The following is a 17852-nucleotide window of genomic DNA, read 5'->3' as shown; positions in this document are numbered from 1 at the left end:
CTGTCGATGAGGGTGTGCACTTTCCTGTTTCCTGTAGTCCAAGATCAGCTCGTTAGTCTTGCTGACGTTGAGGGAGAGGTTGTTGTCCTGGAAGTCTCTGACCTACTTTCTGTCTTCGCCATTGGTGATCAGGCCTACCGCCGCTGTGTCGTCAGCAAACTTGGAGTTGGAGTCGTGCGTGGTCAGTTGTGGGTGAACTGGAAGTACAGGAGGGGGCTAAGCACACACGGAGTGGGTCCGTGAGGAGCCCCCTTGTTGAGGGTTAGCGAGGCGGAGGTGTTGTTGCCTACTCTTACCACCTGGGGTCAACCATCAGGAAGTCCAGGATCCAGTTACAGAGGAAGGTGTTCAGTCCCAGGGTCCCGAGCTTGATGATGAACTTGGAGGGCACTATGGTGGGAGAGGGCAGTGTGGAGTGCAATTGATATTGCATCATCTATGGATCGGTTGGGGTGGTATGCAAATTGGAGTGGGTCTAGGGTGTCTGGGATTACGTTCATGTGTGCCATGACCAACCTTTCAAAGCACCTAATTATTACAGATGTGAGTGCTACAGGACGGCAGTCAATGTGGAAGGACGCCTTAAGAGTTTTTAGGAACAGGAATGATGGTAGTCAGCTTGAAACAAGGGGATTACCGACTGGGACAAGGAGAGGTTGAATATGTCCTTGAAGAAGCCTGCCAGCTGGTCTGCACATGCCCCGAGGACACACCCTGGAATACCGTCTGGCCCTGCGGCCTTACGAGTGTCGACCCACTTAAAAACCGTTACTCATGTCAGCCTCAGAGAGAGATCACCCAGTCCTCCGGCTCCTCAGCGGGGGCCCTCATGCTGAGCTCTGTGTTGTTTTAGTTGAAGCACGCATAAAAAACATTGAGATTGTCTGGTAGAGAGGCATCGTTAGGCAGATCACGGCTTCCTTTGTAGGCCATCACCTACTGTAGCCCTTGCCACATGCGTCAGAGCCGCTATAATAGGATGCTACCTTGTTCAGATCTTGCCCTTTTGCTTGTTCGATGGCTCTGCAGAGGTCTAGCGGGACTTCTTGTAAGCAATCGTGTCCTCAGCCATTGCCTCGTGGTTGGCTGCTATAGCCCTGTGAGCAGTAGATGTCCTTTAGCTTAGCACGCACCTCTGTGTTAATTCAGGGCTTTTGTTTGGGGAAGCAGCAAACCTTCACCGTGGAGACAACGTCAGTGATGCATTTCCTGATGAACATATTCCAGTCAGCGTTAGCAAAGCAGTCCTGTAGAATAGCTTCTGCTCTGGTAGACCATTTTTGTATGGAGCACATCATGGGTCTTCCTGTTTGAGTTTTTGTTTGTAAACAGGAAGCAGGAGTGGCATGGAATTAAAATCACTGGCAACAAGAAAAGCAGCGTCCGGGTGCATGGTTCCCTGCTTATTTATAGCCTTGTACAGTTCATCAAGTGCCAGCTTGTTGTTGTTCTCCTGATGTGGAATATATACAGCAGTCACAATAACAGATCAAAAGTATCTCAGGAGGTAAAAAGGTCAGCATTTGACCATCAGGTATTTTAAGACGTGAACAATAGGACGAAACTCCATTTCACTGTGCTAGATTCTGCACACAATTTGCTGTTGATGAAGAGACATACCCCTCCCCCTCTGGATTTCCCTGAATCCGATGTCCTGTCTGCTAGGTGAACATAGGATATTGCAATTACGAGAGTCCCGTTGTTCCCAAATCTGCGAGAGGTCATCCATCTTATTATCAAGTGACTGTACATTGGCCAAAAGAATGACGGGAAGTTGTGGCTGGTTTTCCTTTTGCCTTTGTCTCACCAGGACGCCCACTCTCCTGCCTCGTTTTCGCCTGCGTTTCTTCTTGGGTAGCCAAAGAGCCCAGGGAGAGCCCAGGGCAGATGAGTCAAACTCGAAGTTGAACCCAGAATTGAGTTTAGTAACAGCCAGTCTGATGTTCAAAAGTATTTGACAATCATATGTAATGATAGCAAATACATTTAGTGCAAAAAAAGTAGATAAACGGCAAAATAATAGCTAAGTTGGATCGGCGCAAGCAAGATGGCAGCCATACAATACAGTACACTGTCATATCTTCAAAAGTCATTTACTTTTCTAAGCCCTATTATCCACTTCAGAGTGGATCACATTGACAGCCCTAACAAACACATCAGGCACTCAAAGATAAAGCAGCATCTGTTCTGTGGTGTGATGTAGTATGTTTGTGGGGGGCTCAGTGCAGTACTCCATTATGACTCATTACCTGAACGACTTCTCCTGGTCCAGATTGCTGAGCGAGTTGGCTTTAGGAATGCACGCACCTGGTTTGGTGGGCAGATCTGCTGACTGTGGGAGCAAGATTGAAATGCAAATAAAATTCCTGGAAAATCACTTGGACCAACATCACTTGGACCAACCACATATAATTAGAAGAGGTCTGGGTCAGGTAATCCTGTGCGCATTACCAGTGCTTGACTTGGACTGAAATAGGTTCCGGTACTCATTTTGAGTACTGTTTGTATTTAGGTGCAGAAGCTCCACAATACATGAGCTAATATTCTAGAAGAGGAACAGGAATAGTTGAGCTCCTGCCCAGGCCAAGCACTGAGCATTACATACGTGCACAAGAGTGAGGTGTTTTCCAGATGCTTACCCTGAGCCCGAAGGTGTCCCCTGCCTCCTTGGCTCGGTCCACAGACACAGAGCGCTTGTTCTCAAACATCTTGACCCTGGACAGCACCGACTGGGCCCTTATGGCCGGGTCGTCCTCCGGCTCCACTCTGGGGGGAGGGGGAAGGAGATTGGGGGCTGTAGTGATCACCGTGTCCCCAGGTGAGGGACGGAGAGCCTCTGGTTGTGGTTTGGGGGCGGGCACGGGGGCGTCAAAGTTCATGATGGGTTCGTACTGTTGGGGCGGGAGCTTGTAGCCTCGGTGCTGAGGTGGTGCCTGGTTGTAGGCCGGCCCAGGTCCTGGCCGCTGGGCAGGCTCCCCCTGGTAGTACTGTTTAGGGGGCTCTGGAGAGCGTGTTGCAGGGGGATACGGGTGAGGCTCCTGGTCGTAACGTAGAGGAGCGTAGCCCCCTGGGCCGGATGGAGGAGACTCATCGTAGCGGATGGGTCCTGGTCCTGCAGGCTTTCCGTAGCGAGGTCGTCCGTTGTAGCCCAGCGGGGCCTCATCATAGCGCAGCTGAGGAGGGCTGTAGTCTTGCTTGGGTCCGTCTTCGTAGGACAGCCGGGGGTCGTAGCCATGCCCAGGAGGTTGCTGTTGCTGGTGGGGTGGTGGGCCAGAGGTCTGCTGGTTGTAAGGAGGCCACTGGTCATCGTAGTGAGGCACACTTTTCTCGTGGTGCAGTTGAGAGTCGAAGTTAAGATACTTTGGTTCGAGGTAGCCACCCCCGTCGTAGCGGTTAGGAGGGTGATCGTAATCTCTGTACGGGTGTTGGTCCTGGTACGGAGGCTGGGACTCGTAGGTCATGGGAGGCCCCATCGCCGGAGACGGCTTTACACCACCATGTTTCACTCTGATTGGCTCCTCCAGGTAGGGATCCTTCTTGTACATCTGAGGAAATAGACAATGGAAGAAACAAATGGTGAGTAATGGGACAAGAGCAACCAGTAGCACACATCCAATAAATAAATGTGTATATAAATATAACAATCAAGTAAGAGAAGACAACGTAGAATATTAAAACAGAAGATTAATAATGGCTGAAGAAGGAAGCAGAGGAGAAGCAGGGATACCTGAAATAGAGACACTCAGAGGTAGGGGTTAAAGGTCAGGTCAAATAGAATGCAGGTCTGAATGTCAGATCACAGCAGCCAATACGCACAGGAGCTCTCCATATATATCAATATATACACACACACAACATACCACTTTAGTTTAAACTGCAACCCAAAAACAAAACCAACAAAGTTGAGACAAAACAAAATAAAAATATATATCTTGATAAAATTACAAGCCAAATTAAATTGCCGCAATAAGATATCTGGAACTTTAGAAGCAAATGTTTATCGTACAATGTAAACCATTTTAAAAAACATGGCATTTGAAAAGTAGTCATTGAACAACATAACTTTCTGAACTCAGAAAAGTTATTATTTACTTTAACTTCATGGGATGTTTAAAACGTATACTCCACAGTTGGAGCGGAATGGCTACATTTCAAATTCAGGGAATAAAACATCAATAAAATATCCAAAATACTGATGACTTTAAGAGAATGTCGCCAAATAAATGTATATAATTAAATGGTCCATTCAGTCTGCATCAACTAATATACCACCACTATCTGTTCTATTGCTACGTTTAAACAGAAAAGAGAAACCAACTGAAACATGTTGTAGCCATGCAAAGAGGGTAAGCAACAGTGAGAGCCTCAGGTTCTTCGCTGCTGTTCTCTATATAGGTACCACACCAATGCAGCAATCAGTCTATATTCTCCTCCAAGAAGCCCACTGTTGTTTACGAGTGCTCAGATACAGTCTCTCTCTCACTCTCTCTCAGAAGCACACAGTGGACAGCGGGCAGGCATGCAAGAGTGAAAGGAAAGCGTGTGACGGGCGGTACACAGGCAGGCAGCGACAGGCCACAGCAGACCGACAGCGGGGTCGGCCGGGGCCAGGCCACGTCCAGACGATGGGTACCTGTGGTTCTGAACTGGGCGGTCCGGATTGTAGGGGTTCGGGTTCAAGCGTTGGGGCCGGGGCCAGGGGCTGAGCTAGATCAGGGGTGGGCATCCTAAGCCAGTCAGCCTCGGGGCCGGGGCCTGGGCTGGGTTCGCTCTGGGTAGCAGCGATAGGGCCGAGGCTTAAACCATGGCTCAAACCAGCTACACCATTTACGGTGTTGTCGACAGCAGGGGGCACTGCCTCTGTCTCAGCCAGTAACACAGGCTGCTGAGGGAGGATAGGCATGGTGGCCGGAACAGCCTCTGCTTTCTCATTCTGTGAAGTGGTTCAGAAACGTTTAATACACGGTGCTACTGCACGAGGGATACACCCTCACTAATGTTAACGTTACAGCGTAACACAGCCTGCTCTGTACCTCCTCCACCGACCGACTCAGTAACTCACCATCCTCGGACCAAATTCAACTGATGGCTTTAGATGCTCAATCTGCCACGTAAGAATTCGCAACAGGACAACGTTTCTGTTGTTAATGTAGTCTGATTGGATTTTAATTCTAGATTACAGTACAATGTTTTGCTTTTCTTTTTTTTCTCTTACACATCAGAAGACAAACTTTGTGGATATCATAATGGCCGAATCGACCCAGATAAATACATTTACAGCAATACGTGGTTAACACTGACATTTCCAACATGCACATAATACTTTCTGGTATCACGATATCAGTCCGAATCACAAGTGAAACAACTAGGAAGAGCACATAGGTGGGTACCGATACAGACACTTGACAGACACAAAACTTCTTCTCGTCAGTGAGAACATCGACATCAACAAAAACAGTCACACCTAACACAGGTCGTGAATACCGATTATAACAGTTACACTAACACAGGTCGTGAATACCGATTATAACAGTCACACTAACACAGGTGGTGAATACTGATATAACAGTCACACTAACACAGGTTGTGAATACTGATTATAACAGACACACTAACGCAGGTCGTGAATACTGATTATAACAGTCACACTAACACAGGTTGTGAATACTGATAATAAAGTCACACTAACACAGGTTGTGAATACTGATTATAACAGACACACTAACGCATGTCGTGAATACTGATTATAACAGTCACACTAACACATGTCGTGAATACTGATTATAACAGTCACACTAACGCAGGTCGTGAATACTGATTATAACAGTCACACTGACGCAGGTCGTGAATACTGATTATAACAGTCACACTAACACAGGTCGTGAATACTGATTATAACAGTCACACTAACACATGTCGTGAATACTGATTATAACAGTCACACTAACGCAGGTCGTGAATACTGATTATAACAAGACACACTAACGCAGGTCGTGAATACTGATTATAACAGTCTCACTAACACAGGTCGTGAATACTGATTATAACAGTCACACTAACGCAGGTCGTGAATACTGATTATAACAGACACACTAACACATGTCGTGAATACTGATTATAACAGTCACACTAACACAGGTCGTGAATACTGATTATAACAGTCACACTAACGCAGGTCGTGAATACTGATTATAACAGACACACTAACACATGTCGTGAATACTGATTATAACAGTCACACTAACACATGTCGTGAATACTGATTATAACAGTCAAGCTTATTCTTGCTTTTTTCATTTTTTTTTCTTCAAAAATAAAAAAAACACGTACACAAACAACGATAGTGAATAAATACTTAAGTGGACACAAATGTTCTTTCCATCTTTTTTGTTTGTTTTGTGTTAGTAGATAATACTGTTTTAAAACACTGCTTCAATAGCGGCGCCAGAACACCCTCCTCACGCACACCACGGATTCGAGACAACAGGGCAGATGCACGGCTCTCATAAACGGTACCTGCTGGGCCGCTGGTGCCTTGAATCCAGCTGGGTCGATCCGGTTCAGGGGGTCGGGCTGCACTGTGTGCTGGTACCCGCCGTACCCCAGGGGCTCCTGGATTACTGGCGGGTCCTCTCGGACGGGCTCCGAGGAGCGGGTGATAGCGGGCTCAGTGGGCAGGCCCACCTCGTCGTTCAGCGTCTCGTCTAGTTCCTGGTCGGTGTAGGCCCCGCCCTCTGTGTCCGTGTCCTCGTAGTCGGAGGTGTGGCGGCTGTCCGTGCTGTACATGGAGTACTCACTGCCCGGAGCCGACAGGTACGACAGACGGTCATCATGCAGATCCAGGTCATCATCTGGAGCACCATCCGCCTGGGGAGACACGACAGGAGGACAGCAGGGGAGAGAGGGAGGGAGAGGGACAAGAGAGAGAGGGGGAAGGGAGATAAAGAGCAGAAGCAGCAACATTACAGTGAGGAGAGACAAAGAAAAACGAGAAATGAATGGCAAAGAGAAATGAATGGGAAAGAAAAACGTATTAATACACAAAATACATTGTATATTAAAAATGTCTGACATTTATTTTGAATACAACATTTTCATTAAAGTGAAATGTATTAGTAAGTGTTTGATGATGTTAGTCTCGGCGCTGAGTGTCCTACCTTTCCCTCTGAAACCCACACCAGCTGGTTCTGCTGCTGTTGAATGGTCTCCTTCAGGGCACCGTACCACCCGTCATTCATATTATTCATGTTAATGGTGGCTTGGGAAGGATAGAGAGAAGAGAAAGAGCAGAGACAAAGCACCTCTCAAATGAATACAGAGAACCAATGACACAATTCTCATAATCACTGAAAAACTGTTCTTATAACCTCATGAAAAACTATTAGGATTAACACGTCAGAGCCTGGTTACCCGATAGCAATGGAACTTTGAAAAAACACCACGCAGAGAGAATGGTCGCTTATCATGCCGTTGGAGCATGTGTACAAACTGATAGGCTCAAAAGAAAGGAAGCGCTGTTCTAGGATTTTTCACAATAATGACGGCGGATTAGCTCCTAGAGAGATATTTGTTTGGTATACTCAGTGTTTATTGAGACAAACTACAGACAGTAGCCTACAAGTAGCAAAATAGAACTCAATTGACTAAACATGAAATGTATTTCAATATGATTGAAATAGGCCTATACACTACTGTTTATATTTTAATGCAGTCATCTCGATGTTAATTTGAATCATCTTTTTATATGTCGCTCGTTTGGATCAATTGTAAAGACATTGGCAACGTTGTATTTGTAGTCAACTTTGTTCTGAAGTTATCGGTGGTCACAGAGAGACATATAAACCATGTGATTATGTGTTTAGCGAAGATCTTCTATGTAGAAAGTGACGTGGGAGGGCAAAAAACGACACACTTAGCTGTTCTACGAGTGGTCTGTGGCAGGCGTTAGATTCCGAGCGTTTTCAAGTGCAACATTAATAACGATGGTTTTGGGAAACAGCTAAGGAGATGTAACGATGCTCCTATGAAGGACAAAAACTTAACCTTAAGATGCTTTTGGGAAACCAAGCCCTAAACAAGTAATTAATTGATATGTCTAACTATCATTGATTCAGATATTGATGATTAATTAGTATTCTACATGAGTGGAAAATCTTATTTCTAGTATCACTGCTTGTATCATCCCAAAGCTGCTCGTCTCGTCTTGTCTCAGCACCGGTTGTTGCCACGGTTGTAACTATGAGCTGTCATGAGTCCAACAACACAAGGTCTATAGCGCTGCCTGGCAGCTGTCAATCTGTTTGACCTGACAAATACCACAGGTGACACTTCTCTCTGTTGTTCTCGCTCTCTCGAGGCTGGTTCTAAAAAATACCAGGCAGTGCTTCATTTACAGACCCATGTGGAATAAGGGAGTAACTCAACGGTGATGGGAAAGAAGAGGCCTGATGTGTGTAAAAAAAAATGAATTCACGCCTCCCATTTCATACGGGGCAGGGACGTGCAGGGAATGGGTAATGACGGCTGGGGTCCTGTGGGAGGTTAGCTCGGAGCCCTGAGCAGCCCTGCCTGCGTGAGGAGGAGGGGACACAGAGAACTGCACCCCGCTAAGACACTGACTGTACTGTGCCACCGGCTGATAGTCCGCACCAGGGGCGCAACTTTCACTGGGGACGGGGGACATGTCCCCCCCGCCACATTCTGAAATTGCATTTTTTGTTCGACCCAGTTTTAGCATTGGAATGCGATACAAAAAGAGGCAACTGTGTGCTTTAGGATCATGCGGACGCCTCAGAGTGGTCGGGTAGGCTGTTTGGAGTGTTTATCCAACTGGAGTTGCGCCCCTGGTCCGCACTACAGTACAGCACGCAGCCCTAGCCTCTCTCACTCCTGACAACTCCATCCACTCACTATTTCTCTCTTCCCCTCCCTCCCATAGAAACTCACTGGTGAAGAGGTGGTGGTTGTTCTTCCTCAGTTTGAGGGCTCTCTCGTAGAGTTTCCTGGCTGACTTCCTGGACTCGGGGCACAGCCTGGTTCTCATGGTCTTGACGCCCTGCTTGCTGTCTGGGTTGAGGAACACCACGATGGGGTACCACTGGGCGTAGTTCAGACGGTCCACAGCGTTGGGGGTGATGTCCAGCACAGCATGCCGGTCCTAAGGACATCCCCCCCCCAAAAAAATATGATTATTTGATCTAAATACTAACACTAAAAGGTTTGCTCAGATTGCTGTTTTAGACTATATTTTTCATATATTGGTCAAATAAAAACACTATCCCATGAACACCAGAGAGCAGTAGTGAGCCATGGATGAGTATATCTATGCATGTGTGTTATATGTGCTTTAAGAGGGGATCTGTCTGTGAGGTTTTCTGTCAGGGTGCATGCATGTGTGTATACGCGTGTGCATGCGTGTGTGTGTGTATGCGCATCCGTGTAGTAAGTAGTCTCGCTCACCCGGTCAATGATCTGTTTAATGGTGTGGAGACGAATGATCCCGGAGCTGCGCTGGTCTTTTCCTGCGTCTTTGGGCTCACTCTCTGCAGAGGGGGAGAAGGGACAGTGTTACGGTGTCATATTACTGCAGAGCTCACTATACATCTCAGCTCATTACCTTCACCCTAGTGCATGCAATATGCCTTAAGCACATTTCAAAACATAAAATAGAGGTAGTGTCATTATGAATGTGCGCGTGCAACTACAGACATCACAGTATAGTATAATCCGCAATGCAGGAAATGTGTTACATGTGTGAAAAGCATTGAAGTGGGATAATGCACATTCAAGAAGATAGGGAATCATTTCAAATAGAGTCATGATTCAAATTTAAAATGGATATAAACGTCAGGGGAGTTAAGCGGGAATGTTCTAAGAAGGTGAATTGTTTAAACATGGCTAGCCTGGCCTTATCTGTCTATCTGCCAACATAAGGTAATGGCCCTTTGAGAGGCCAGCTGACCTGGGTGCAGTTTCACTACTCAGATCTCAACACTTATCACAGGATCTTTCACCACTCAACCCTGCATTCTAAATCAGCATTCTAGATTGCAGAGTGCTAACATCACTAGCCCTGACAATTTCAGTCACAAACGCACCAATGGCATAAGGCATCTTCTCCAATGTAATGTAAAAATTGAAATTTTAAGTACAGATTATGGTGTAATCCACACACAGACATTAGGGGCTTGGGAATTAAGAATGAAGACTAGTACTGTTATGTATGCAGCTTATTTTCTATAGGATAGCGACTGTGCCACGGGTACATGCTCCATAACTAGCTACATTGTCATTCCACAACCTCCCTACAGGCTGAAACAGGCCACACATGACCAACTACAGAAAACACATCTACGGTACAGAGGGTAGGCTACCACCTAGCTAACTAGCATCAATTAGCACTGATACAAACAAGTTGATGCACTTCATGACATACTTTCCACTCCTTCATGTTGCTGTGTTTCTGAAAAGAAAATACAAGGTTTACAGAGATATAGGTTACGCAAAATATGTCCAGGGCTGGAATCACTTTACATGTGGATTTTGGAGTAGTGCACTTAGGAAAATTGAAATTCAATACTGTTTCGGGTATTAGAATGAACACTACATGCTAAAGATGCTAGCTACTCCCTCAAGTGGACCTGGAGTAGGCAGATGAGGGCGCCCTCTAGTCTCTAACACAGAGGTGCTCTAAGCACTGTGTTACTCCAGCTGTGTGTGTGTGTGTGTGTGTGTGTGTGTGTGTGTGTGTGTGTGTGAGACACGGCTGAGACAGACAGTGAGATGGCTAGCTAAAGGGTACTCACTGGCAAGCTCAAACAGGTCAGGCTCCTCTCTGGCCAGCTTCTCTCTCGCCACGTCTGCGATGGACCCAAAGATCACCACAGGCCTCAGGAAACCAGCTGGATAACAGAAGACACAAAACACCATATTTGACGGTCACAAGGTCGAATTTGTAGGCAAACACATGGCTGCATTCCAATTTCCACACTAGCATATATTTTAGAATGAAGCAATGTACTGGGAAAGCATTCTCAGTGGTAAGCTAGTTTAGGTATTGTGACGTATCCCATGGACCCTGCTCTGGAGATCACCTACCCTCTCTCAGCACCACCCTCTCATAGGCAGGGAACTTGGTTTGGACCGGCTGGGCAGACAGGTCCTCTCTGCTCTTCCTCAGGTTCCTCTTGGAGGTCCGCAGACCACGGAACCTCCAGAAGTCAGCCCTGTCGCCCCCTGGCGTTTTGGGGAGGGTGTACTGCACACTGGACAACTGCTCTGCCCTGTGGGAGGGCGATTGGAGAGGTGTCAGGCAACAGGCAATGGATTCAAAGATTGGATTTCAATGGAAACTGCCAACATGCCCTTTATTTTGAATTAGTGCAGTTATCCAATGTGTCATTTACGGCCCTGTTACCACTATTCTATTGTGAAATACTTCTATACCTTAATAGAACCTAGAATTCAGTAAACATTTGACTGAAAGCCTCCCGGGTGGCGCAGTGGTCTCTGGGTTTGAGCACAGGCTCTGTCACACCTGGCCGCGACCGGAAGGTCCATAGGGCGACGCACAATAGGCCTAGCGTCGTCCAGGTTAGGCCGGTAGGGATATCCTTTTCTCATCGCGCACTAGAGACTCCTGTGGCGGGCCGGGCGCAGTGCACGCTGACCAGGTCGCTAGGGGTACTGTGTTTCCTCCGACACATTGGTGCGGCTGGCTTCCGGGTTGGATGCGCGCTGTGTTAAGAAGCAGTGCGGCTTGGTTGGGTTGTGTTTCGGAGGACGCATGGCTCTCGACCTTCGTCTCTCCCGAGCCCGTATGGGAGTTGTAGCGATGAGACAAGACAGTAACTACTAATAATTGGATACCACGAAGTTGGGGAGAAAAGGGGGGTAAAAAAACAACATTTGACTGAAGAGGAGACTGGCATGGCTAGGGACACAACGTGGCAGAGTAGCCCCGGTGCACCGCATATAATGGTTACGTTAATGTATGCAAGTGATAAATATCTGTGTCACGCTGGTATGTTGGGAGCACTGTGAGGTTCCCATCTGCCCCATGGTGTGGAATCTCTCTCTCTCTAAACATAGCCAGGGGCTGTAGGTCAGGCCAGGCCTAGACTCCAACAGGGACTCTGTCAGTCTGCTGTTTCATTATGAATAGATAGTCTCCTACCCTCACAGGACTCATAGTGCAAATGCATTCTCACTAGAGCAGTTGTCACCCGTGTAATTGAGACTAGGGGTGATGTTAATGTGGCCTACTTTACACAGCCTAGTTCATCACCTTATGTTAGGGTTGTTGTTTACCATCTCTACACCGACAGGAAGGCTGCTGGTGTCTTATTTGACTAATGCTGTCGACCCCCCACTCTACCTACCCTACCCTCTTGTCTCCACCCAGAGTAGGCTCTGCTGTATTCTACCTGTTCTTGTTGGGGATGACGTCTCTCTCCGCTGTATTCTACCTGTTCATGTTGGGGATGACGTCTCTCTCCGCTGTATTCTACCTGTTCTTGTTGGGGATGACGTCTCTCTCCGCTGTATTCTACCTGTTCTTGTTGGGGATGACGTCTCTCCCCGCTGTATTCTACCTGTTCTTGTTGGGGATGACGTCTCTCTCCGCTGTATTCTACCTGTTCTTGTTGGGGATGACGTCTCTCTCCGCTGTATTCTACCTGTTCTTGTTGGGGATGACGTCTCTCTCCGCTGTATTCTACCTGTTCTTGTTGGGGATGACGTCTCTCTCCGCTGTATTCTACCTGTTCTTGTTGGGGATGACGTCTCTCTCCGCTGTATTCTACCTGTTCTTGTTGGGGATGACGTCTCTCTCCGCTGTATTCTACCTGTTCTTGTTGGGGATGACGTCTCTCTCCGCTGTATTCTACCTGTTCTTGTTGGGGATGACGTCTCTCTCCGCTGTATTCTACCTGTTCTTGTTGGGGATGACGTCTCTCTCCGCTGTATTCTACCTGTTCTTGTTGGGGATGACTGCTCTCTCCGCTGTATTCTACCTGTTCTTGTTGGGGATGACGTCTCTCTCCGCTGTATTCTACCTGTTCTTGTTGGGGATGACGTCTCTCTCCGCTGTATTCTACCTGTTCTTGTTGGGGATGACGTCTCTCTCCGCTGTATTCTACCTGTTCTTGTTGGGGATGACTGCTCTCTCCTGTATTCTACCTGTTCTTGTTGGGGATGACTGCCTCTCTACTGTATTCTACCTGTTCTTGTTGGGGATGATGCCTCTCTCCTGTATTCTACCTGTTCTTGTTGGGGATGACGTATCTCCTGCATTCTACCTGTTCTTGTTGGGGATGACTGCCTCTCTACTGTATTCTACCTGTTCTTGTTGGGGATGATGCCTCTCTCCTGTATTCTACCTGTTCTTGTTGGGGATGACTGCTCTCTCCTGTATTCTACCTGTTCTTGTTGGGGATGACTGCCTCTCTACTGTATTCTACCTGTTCTTGTTGGGGATGATGCCTCTCTCCTGTATTCTACCTGTTCTTGTTGGGGATGACTGCCTCTCTACTGTATTCTACCTGTTCTTGTTGGGGATGATGCCTCTCTCCTGTATTCTACCTGTTCTTGTTGGGGATGACTGCTCTCTCCTGTATTCTACCTGTTCTTGTTGGGGATGACTGCCTCTACTGTATTCTACCTGTTCTTGTTGGGGATGATACCTCTCTCCTGTATTCTACCTGTTCTTGTTGGGGATGATGCCTCTCTCCACCTCCTGGTGGTTCTTGCCAATGCGTATGGCGAGCCAGGAGCCCAGCTTGCCGTTGTAGAGGGTGTCCACTACACGGAAAACCTCTCCCTTGTTGAAGCTCAGGCCGTACGGAGACTCCTTCTCATACTCAAAGTGGGTCCGGATGTAGAACGAGTCACCCACATCTGACTCTACTATCCGACGGTAAACTGGAATTGAGGGAAAATGGTAGAAGAAGAAATGAAGTAGGGAAACATTTTCAGGTATACAATTGAAAGCGTGTGTAAAGTTCACATGTAACCAGGTTAACTTAAAATATGTATTTCTGTGCAAACGCAAATCTATACACTCTCAGACCCTGTCAAGATCGCAACGTGCATTTATCTAACATCTGTTTTCCCCATGTTACTCACCATCCTTCTTCTTCTGGGCCAGAATGGTGACCTCTTCACCCCTGGGAAGGTCTAGGAGGAACAGCACAGCCTCCTCTCGGATGATGTTAGCAAAGTCTACGTTGTTTACCTACAGAGAGGAGGGAGAGAGAAGAACAGAGACTATCAGGTCTCCAGGGTTCAGGCCAGTCTACTTCCCCACCTCAACGCCCTGCGGTCCCCAGCACAATATCACGTTTATTTACCCTGCTGCAGAGCCAGCGTTTGAACCAGGAACACATGGGGTTGAATCATAGAGAACAACGTTCATTCTCCTCAGAAAGGAGACTTCAAGTCTATCTCAACTAGTCACACTGTGAAGGCCAGGAAACACTCACAGGCTCCCTGCCCAGGGGTGGAAAACAACATCCTGGTTTGTGTCTGAAACAGCACCCTATTATCTATAGTGCATTACTTTTCCCTACATAGTGAAGAGGTCAAAAGTAGTGCACTATATAGTGAATAGGGTGCCATTTGGGACACATTCCTGGAAGCACACTCATAGGGAAAAGCACAGAGCCTAGATATGTGTTTGTACAGCAGGGAAGGAGGCTAGCAAAGAGGAGGAGTTAGCCCTCCCCACATACCACTTTGACCCATACTGTGGTGTGGGAGGAACACAAAGCATGGTGTGTTTCGTTAAAATGTGTGGCTAGTGATAAACATGATTAAATGAATCCAACTCTGATATCAGAGAGGACTTCCATCAGAGAACAATAACAACGACCTCTATTGTGTGGTTCAGAGTAAACAAAGGAAAGACAGAGAGGAGAAGAGCCAGGCGTTGACCTCAGACTGATTCAATGTAATTACCATTTTCTATCTCACATCACTATGACCAGTGACCACACAGTAGAGGTCATTGTTGATCCATCGGCTAGTGGGTCACATAGTTTAACAAAGTGTTTCCAACTAAGCGTGGGCAGCGATGAGAACGTTTAAAGAACAACAGCAGACGTTCTCCAGCTAGTACAGAACAGAACATACCCTTCAATACTATCTACTGTGGAAAAAAACAAACCACATATCCTGCGCACTTTCCAAAGAGGAAACTTCACAATGGCCTTGTTGACAAAAATGTGACAATCATTAAAAGTGATGAAACATACCCAACAGCTAATAATAATAAAATGTGTAAAGCAGGTATGAGATAAACTTCTTACCCTGAGAATCTGGTCTCCTTCCTCCAGACCTTCCTTGGCAGCTGGGCTGTCCTCCAGGACTCCGGCTACAAAGATGCCCACGTCGTTCCCTCCGGCCAGCCTCAGGCCAACACTCTCCCCCTTCTTAAACTTCACCAGCTTCATACTCGGCCTGCATGGGGAGTGGGCATCATACACAAATAGACGTTTAGATCCTACTGTTCTACAGGGAGCCATTACATTTCAGCAAATAACATGGTACTGACATATATGGTAATAATAAAATGGCTTTAACAGGAAGACTGAGGATTACCTGAGGATGCTGTCATCATGACCAGCGCTGGGCACTGGGGCATCAGAGGGGCTGACTGGAAGGTCAACATCAGGCTGGCCAGGCTGGGCATACACTGGCTTTGGTTCTACAGGACCAAACACACACTTCAGTCACATACTGATAGTATGATCACACACACTTGTAACACACTAACCTGGTAGAGGAATGTGAATGTAGAGATGACTATCTGAGTTAGAGTTAAATACAGTGGGGCAAAAAAGTATTTAGTCAGCCACCAATTGTGCAAGTTCTCCCACTTAAAAAGATGAGAGAGGCCTGTAATTTTCATCATAGGTACACTTCAACTATGACAGACAAAATGAGAGAGAAAAATCCAGAAAATCACATTGTAGGAATTTTAATGAATTTATTTGCAAATTATGGTGGAAAATAAGTATTTGGTCACCTACAAACAAGCAAGATTTCTGGCTCTCACAGACCTGTAACTTTTTCTTTAAGAGGCTCCTCTGTCCTCCACTCGTTACCTGTATTAATGGCACCTGTTTGAACTTGTTATCAGTATAAAAGACACCTGTCCACAACCTCAAACAGTCACACTCCAAACTCCATTATGGCCAAGACCAAAGAGCTGTCAAAGGACACCAGAAACAAAATTGTAGACCTGCACCAGGCTGGGAAGACTGAATCTGCAATAGGTAAGCAGCTTGGTTTGAGGAAATCAACTGTGGGAGCAATTATTAGGAAATGGAAGACATACAAGACCACTGATAACCTCACTCGATCTGGGGCTCCACGCAAGATCTCACCCCGTGGGGTCAAAATGATCACAAGAACAGTGAGCAAAAATCCCAGAACCACACGGGGGGACCTAGTGAATGACCTGCAGAGAGCTGGGACCAAAGTAACAAAGCCTACCATCAGTAACACACTACGCCGCCAGGGACTCAAATCCTGCAGTGCCAGACGTGTCCCCCTGCTTAAGCCAGTACATGTCCAGGCCCGTCTGAAGTTTGCTAGAGAGCATTTGGATGATCCAGAAGAAGATTGGGAGAATGTCATATGGTCAGATGAAACCAAAATATAACTTTTTGGTAAAAACTCAACTCGTCATGTTTGGAGGACCAAGAATGCTGAGTTGCATCCAAAGAACACCATACCTACTGTGAAGCATGGGGGTAGAAACATCATGCTTTGGGGCTGCTTTTCTGTAAAGGGACCAGGACGACTGATCCGTGTAAAGGAAAGAATGAATGGGGCCATGTATCATGAGATTTTGAGTGAAAAACTCCTTCCATCAGCAAGGGCATTGAAGAAGAAACGTGGCTGGGTCTTTCAGCATGACAATGATCCCAAACACACCGCCCGGGCAACGAAGGAGTGGCTTCGTAAGAAGCATTTCAAGGTCCTGGAGTGGCCTAGCCAGTCTCCAGATCTCAACCCCATAGAAAATCTTTGGAGGGAGTTGAAAGTCCGTGTTGCCCAGCAACAGCCCCAAAACATCACTGCTCTAGAGGAGATCTGCATGGGGGAATGGGCCAAAATACCAGCAACAGTGTGTGAAAACCTTGTGAAGACTTACAGAAAACGCTTGACCTCTGTCATTGCCAACAAAGGGTATATAACAAAGTATTGAGATAAACGTTTGTTATTGACCAAATACTTATTTTCCACCATATTTTGCAAAAAAATTCAGTAAAAATCCTACAATGTGATTTTCTGAATTGTTTTCCCTCATTTTGTCTGTCATAGTTGAAGTGTACCTATGATGAAAATTACAGGCCTCTCTCATCTTTTTAAGTGGGAGAACTTGCACAATTGGTGGCTGACTAAATACTTTTTTGCCCTACTGTAGCTACGGGATAGGAATGGGATAAACATTATGTAACACTAGAGCATGGTTCTTGAGAAAATCAGTGTTTTCTTGGGACCCAAGCTCATGAAAACATGTTCCCTTTTCGGGGCCTTAAGCGAGATTTGGTTTGAAGTTCCCCTTGACCTCACAGGCAAAATACACTATACTTACAAAAGTATATGTGGACACCCCTTCAAATAGTGGATTCGGGTATTTCAGCCACACCCGTTGCTGACAGGTGTTTAAATTCGAGCACACAGCCATGCAATCTCCATAGGAAAACACTGGCAGTAGAATGGCCTTACTGAAGAGCTAGGTGATTATCAACGTGGCACCGTAATAGGATGCCACCTTTAAGTGCTGTTATTGTGAAGTGGAAACGTCTAGGAGCAACAACAGCTCAGCCGCGAAGTGGTAGGCC

General features: G+C 46.6%; 1 protein-coding gene across 50 annotated transcripts in view; it reads right to left on the bottom strand.

Annotated features, from left to right (window-relative positions):
* The window catches only part of tjp1a (tight junction protein 1a), a 184794-nt gene that overhangs the window by 14423 nt on the left and 152519 nt on the right, over positions 1-17852 (bottom strand). For 21 of the 50 annotated variants that reach the window (XM_090238485.1, XM_090238471.1, XM_090238475.1 and 18 more), the window contains 14 exons: positions 15598-15703; positions 15306-15456; positions 14125-14233; positions 13701-13920; positions 11098-11282; positions 10806-10901; positions 10436-10462; positions 9460-9542; positions 8947-9157; positions 7158-7258; positions 6517-6867; positions 4634-4933; positions 2640-3545; positions 2250-2332 (listed from right to left, as the gene is read on the bottom strand). In XM_090238485.1, coding sequence (XP_090094611.1) covers positions 2250-2332; positions 2640-3545; positions 4634-4933; positions 6517-6867; positions 7158-7258; positions 8947-9157; positions 9460-9542; positions 10436-10462; positions 10806-10901; positions 11098-11282; positions 13701-13920; positions 14125-14233; positions 15306-15456; positions 15598-15703 — 2929 coding nt within the window. Of the gene's footprint in view, positions 1-2249; positions 2333-2639; positions 3546-4633; positions 4934-6516; positions 6868-7157; positions 7259-8946; positions 9158-9459; positions 9543-10435; positions 10463-10805; positions 10902-11097; positions 11283-13220; positions 13245-13700; positions 13921-14124; positions 14234-15305; positions 15457-15597; positions 15704-17852 lie in introns of those variants that run through there. The other 29 variants (XM_090238488.1, XM_090238487.1, XM_090238486.1 and 26 more) reach the window with 7 other exon arrangements.

Source organism: Oncorhynchus mykiss, chromosome 6 (assembly GCF_057628025.1).
Source record: "Oncorhynchus mykiss isolate SJ-2025 chromosome 6, ASM5762802v1, whole genome shotgun sequence".
Taxonomy (NCBI): Eukaryota; Metazoa; Chordata; class Actinopteri; order Salmoniformes; family Salmonidae; genus Oncorhynchus; species Oncorhynchus mykiss.
The sequence above is the reverse complement of the archived record's forward strand: the minus strand, read 5'-3'. Positions and strand labels throughout refer to the sequence as shown.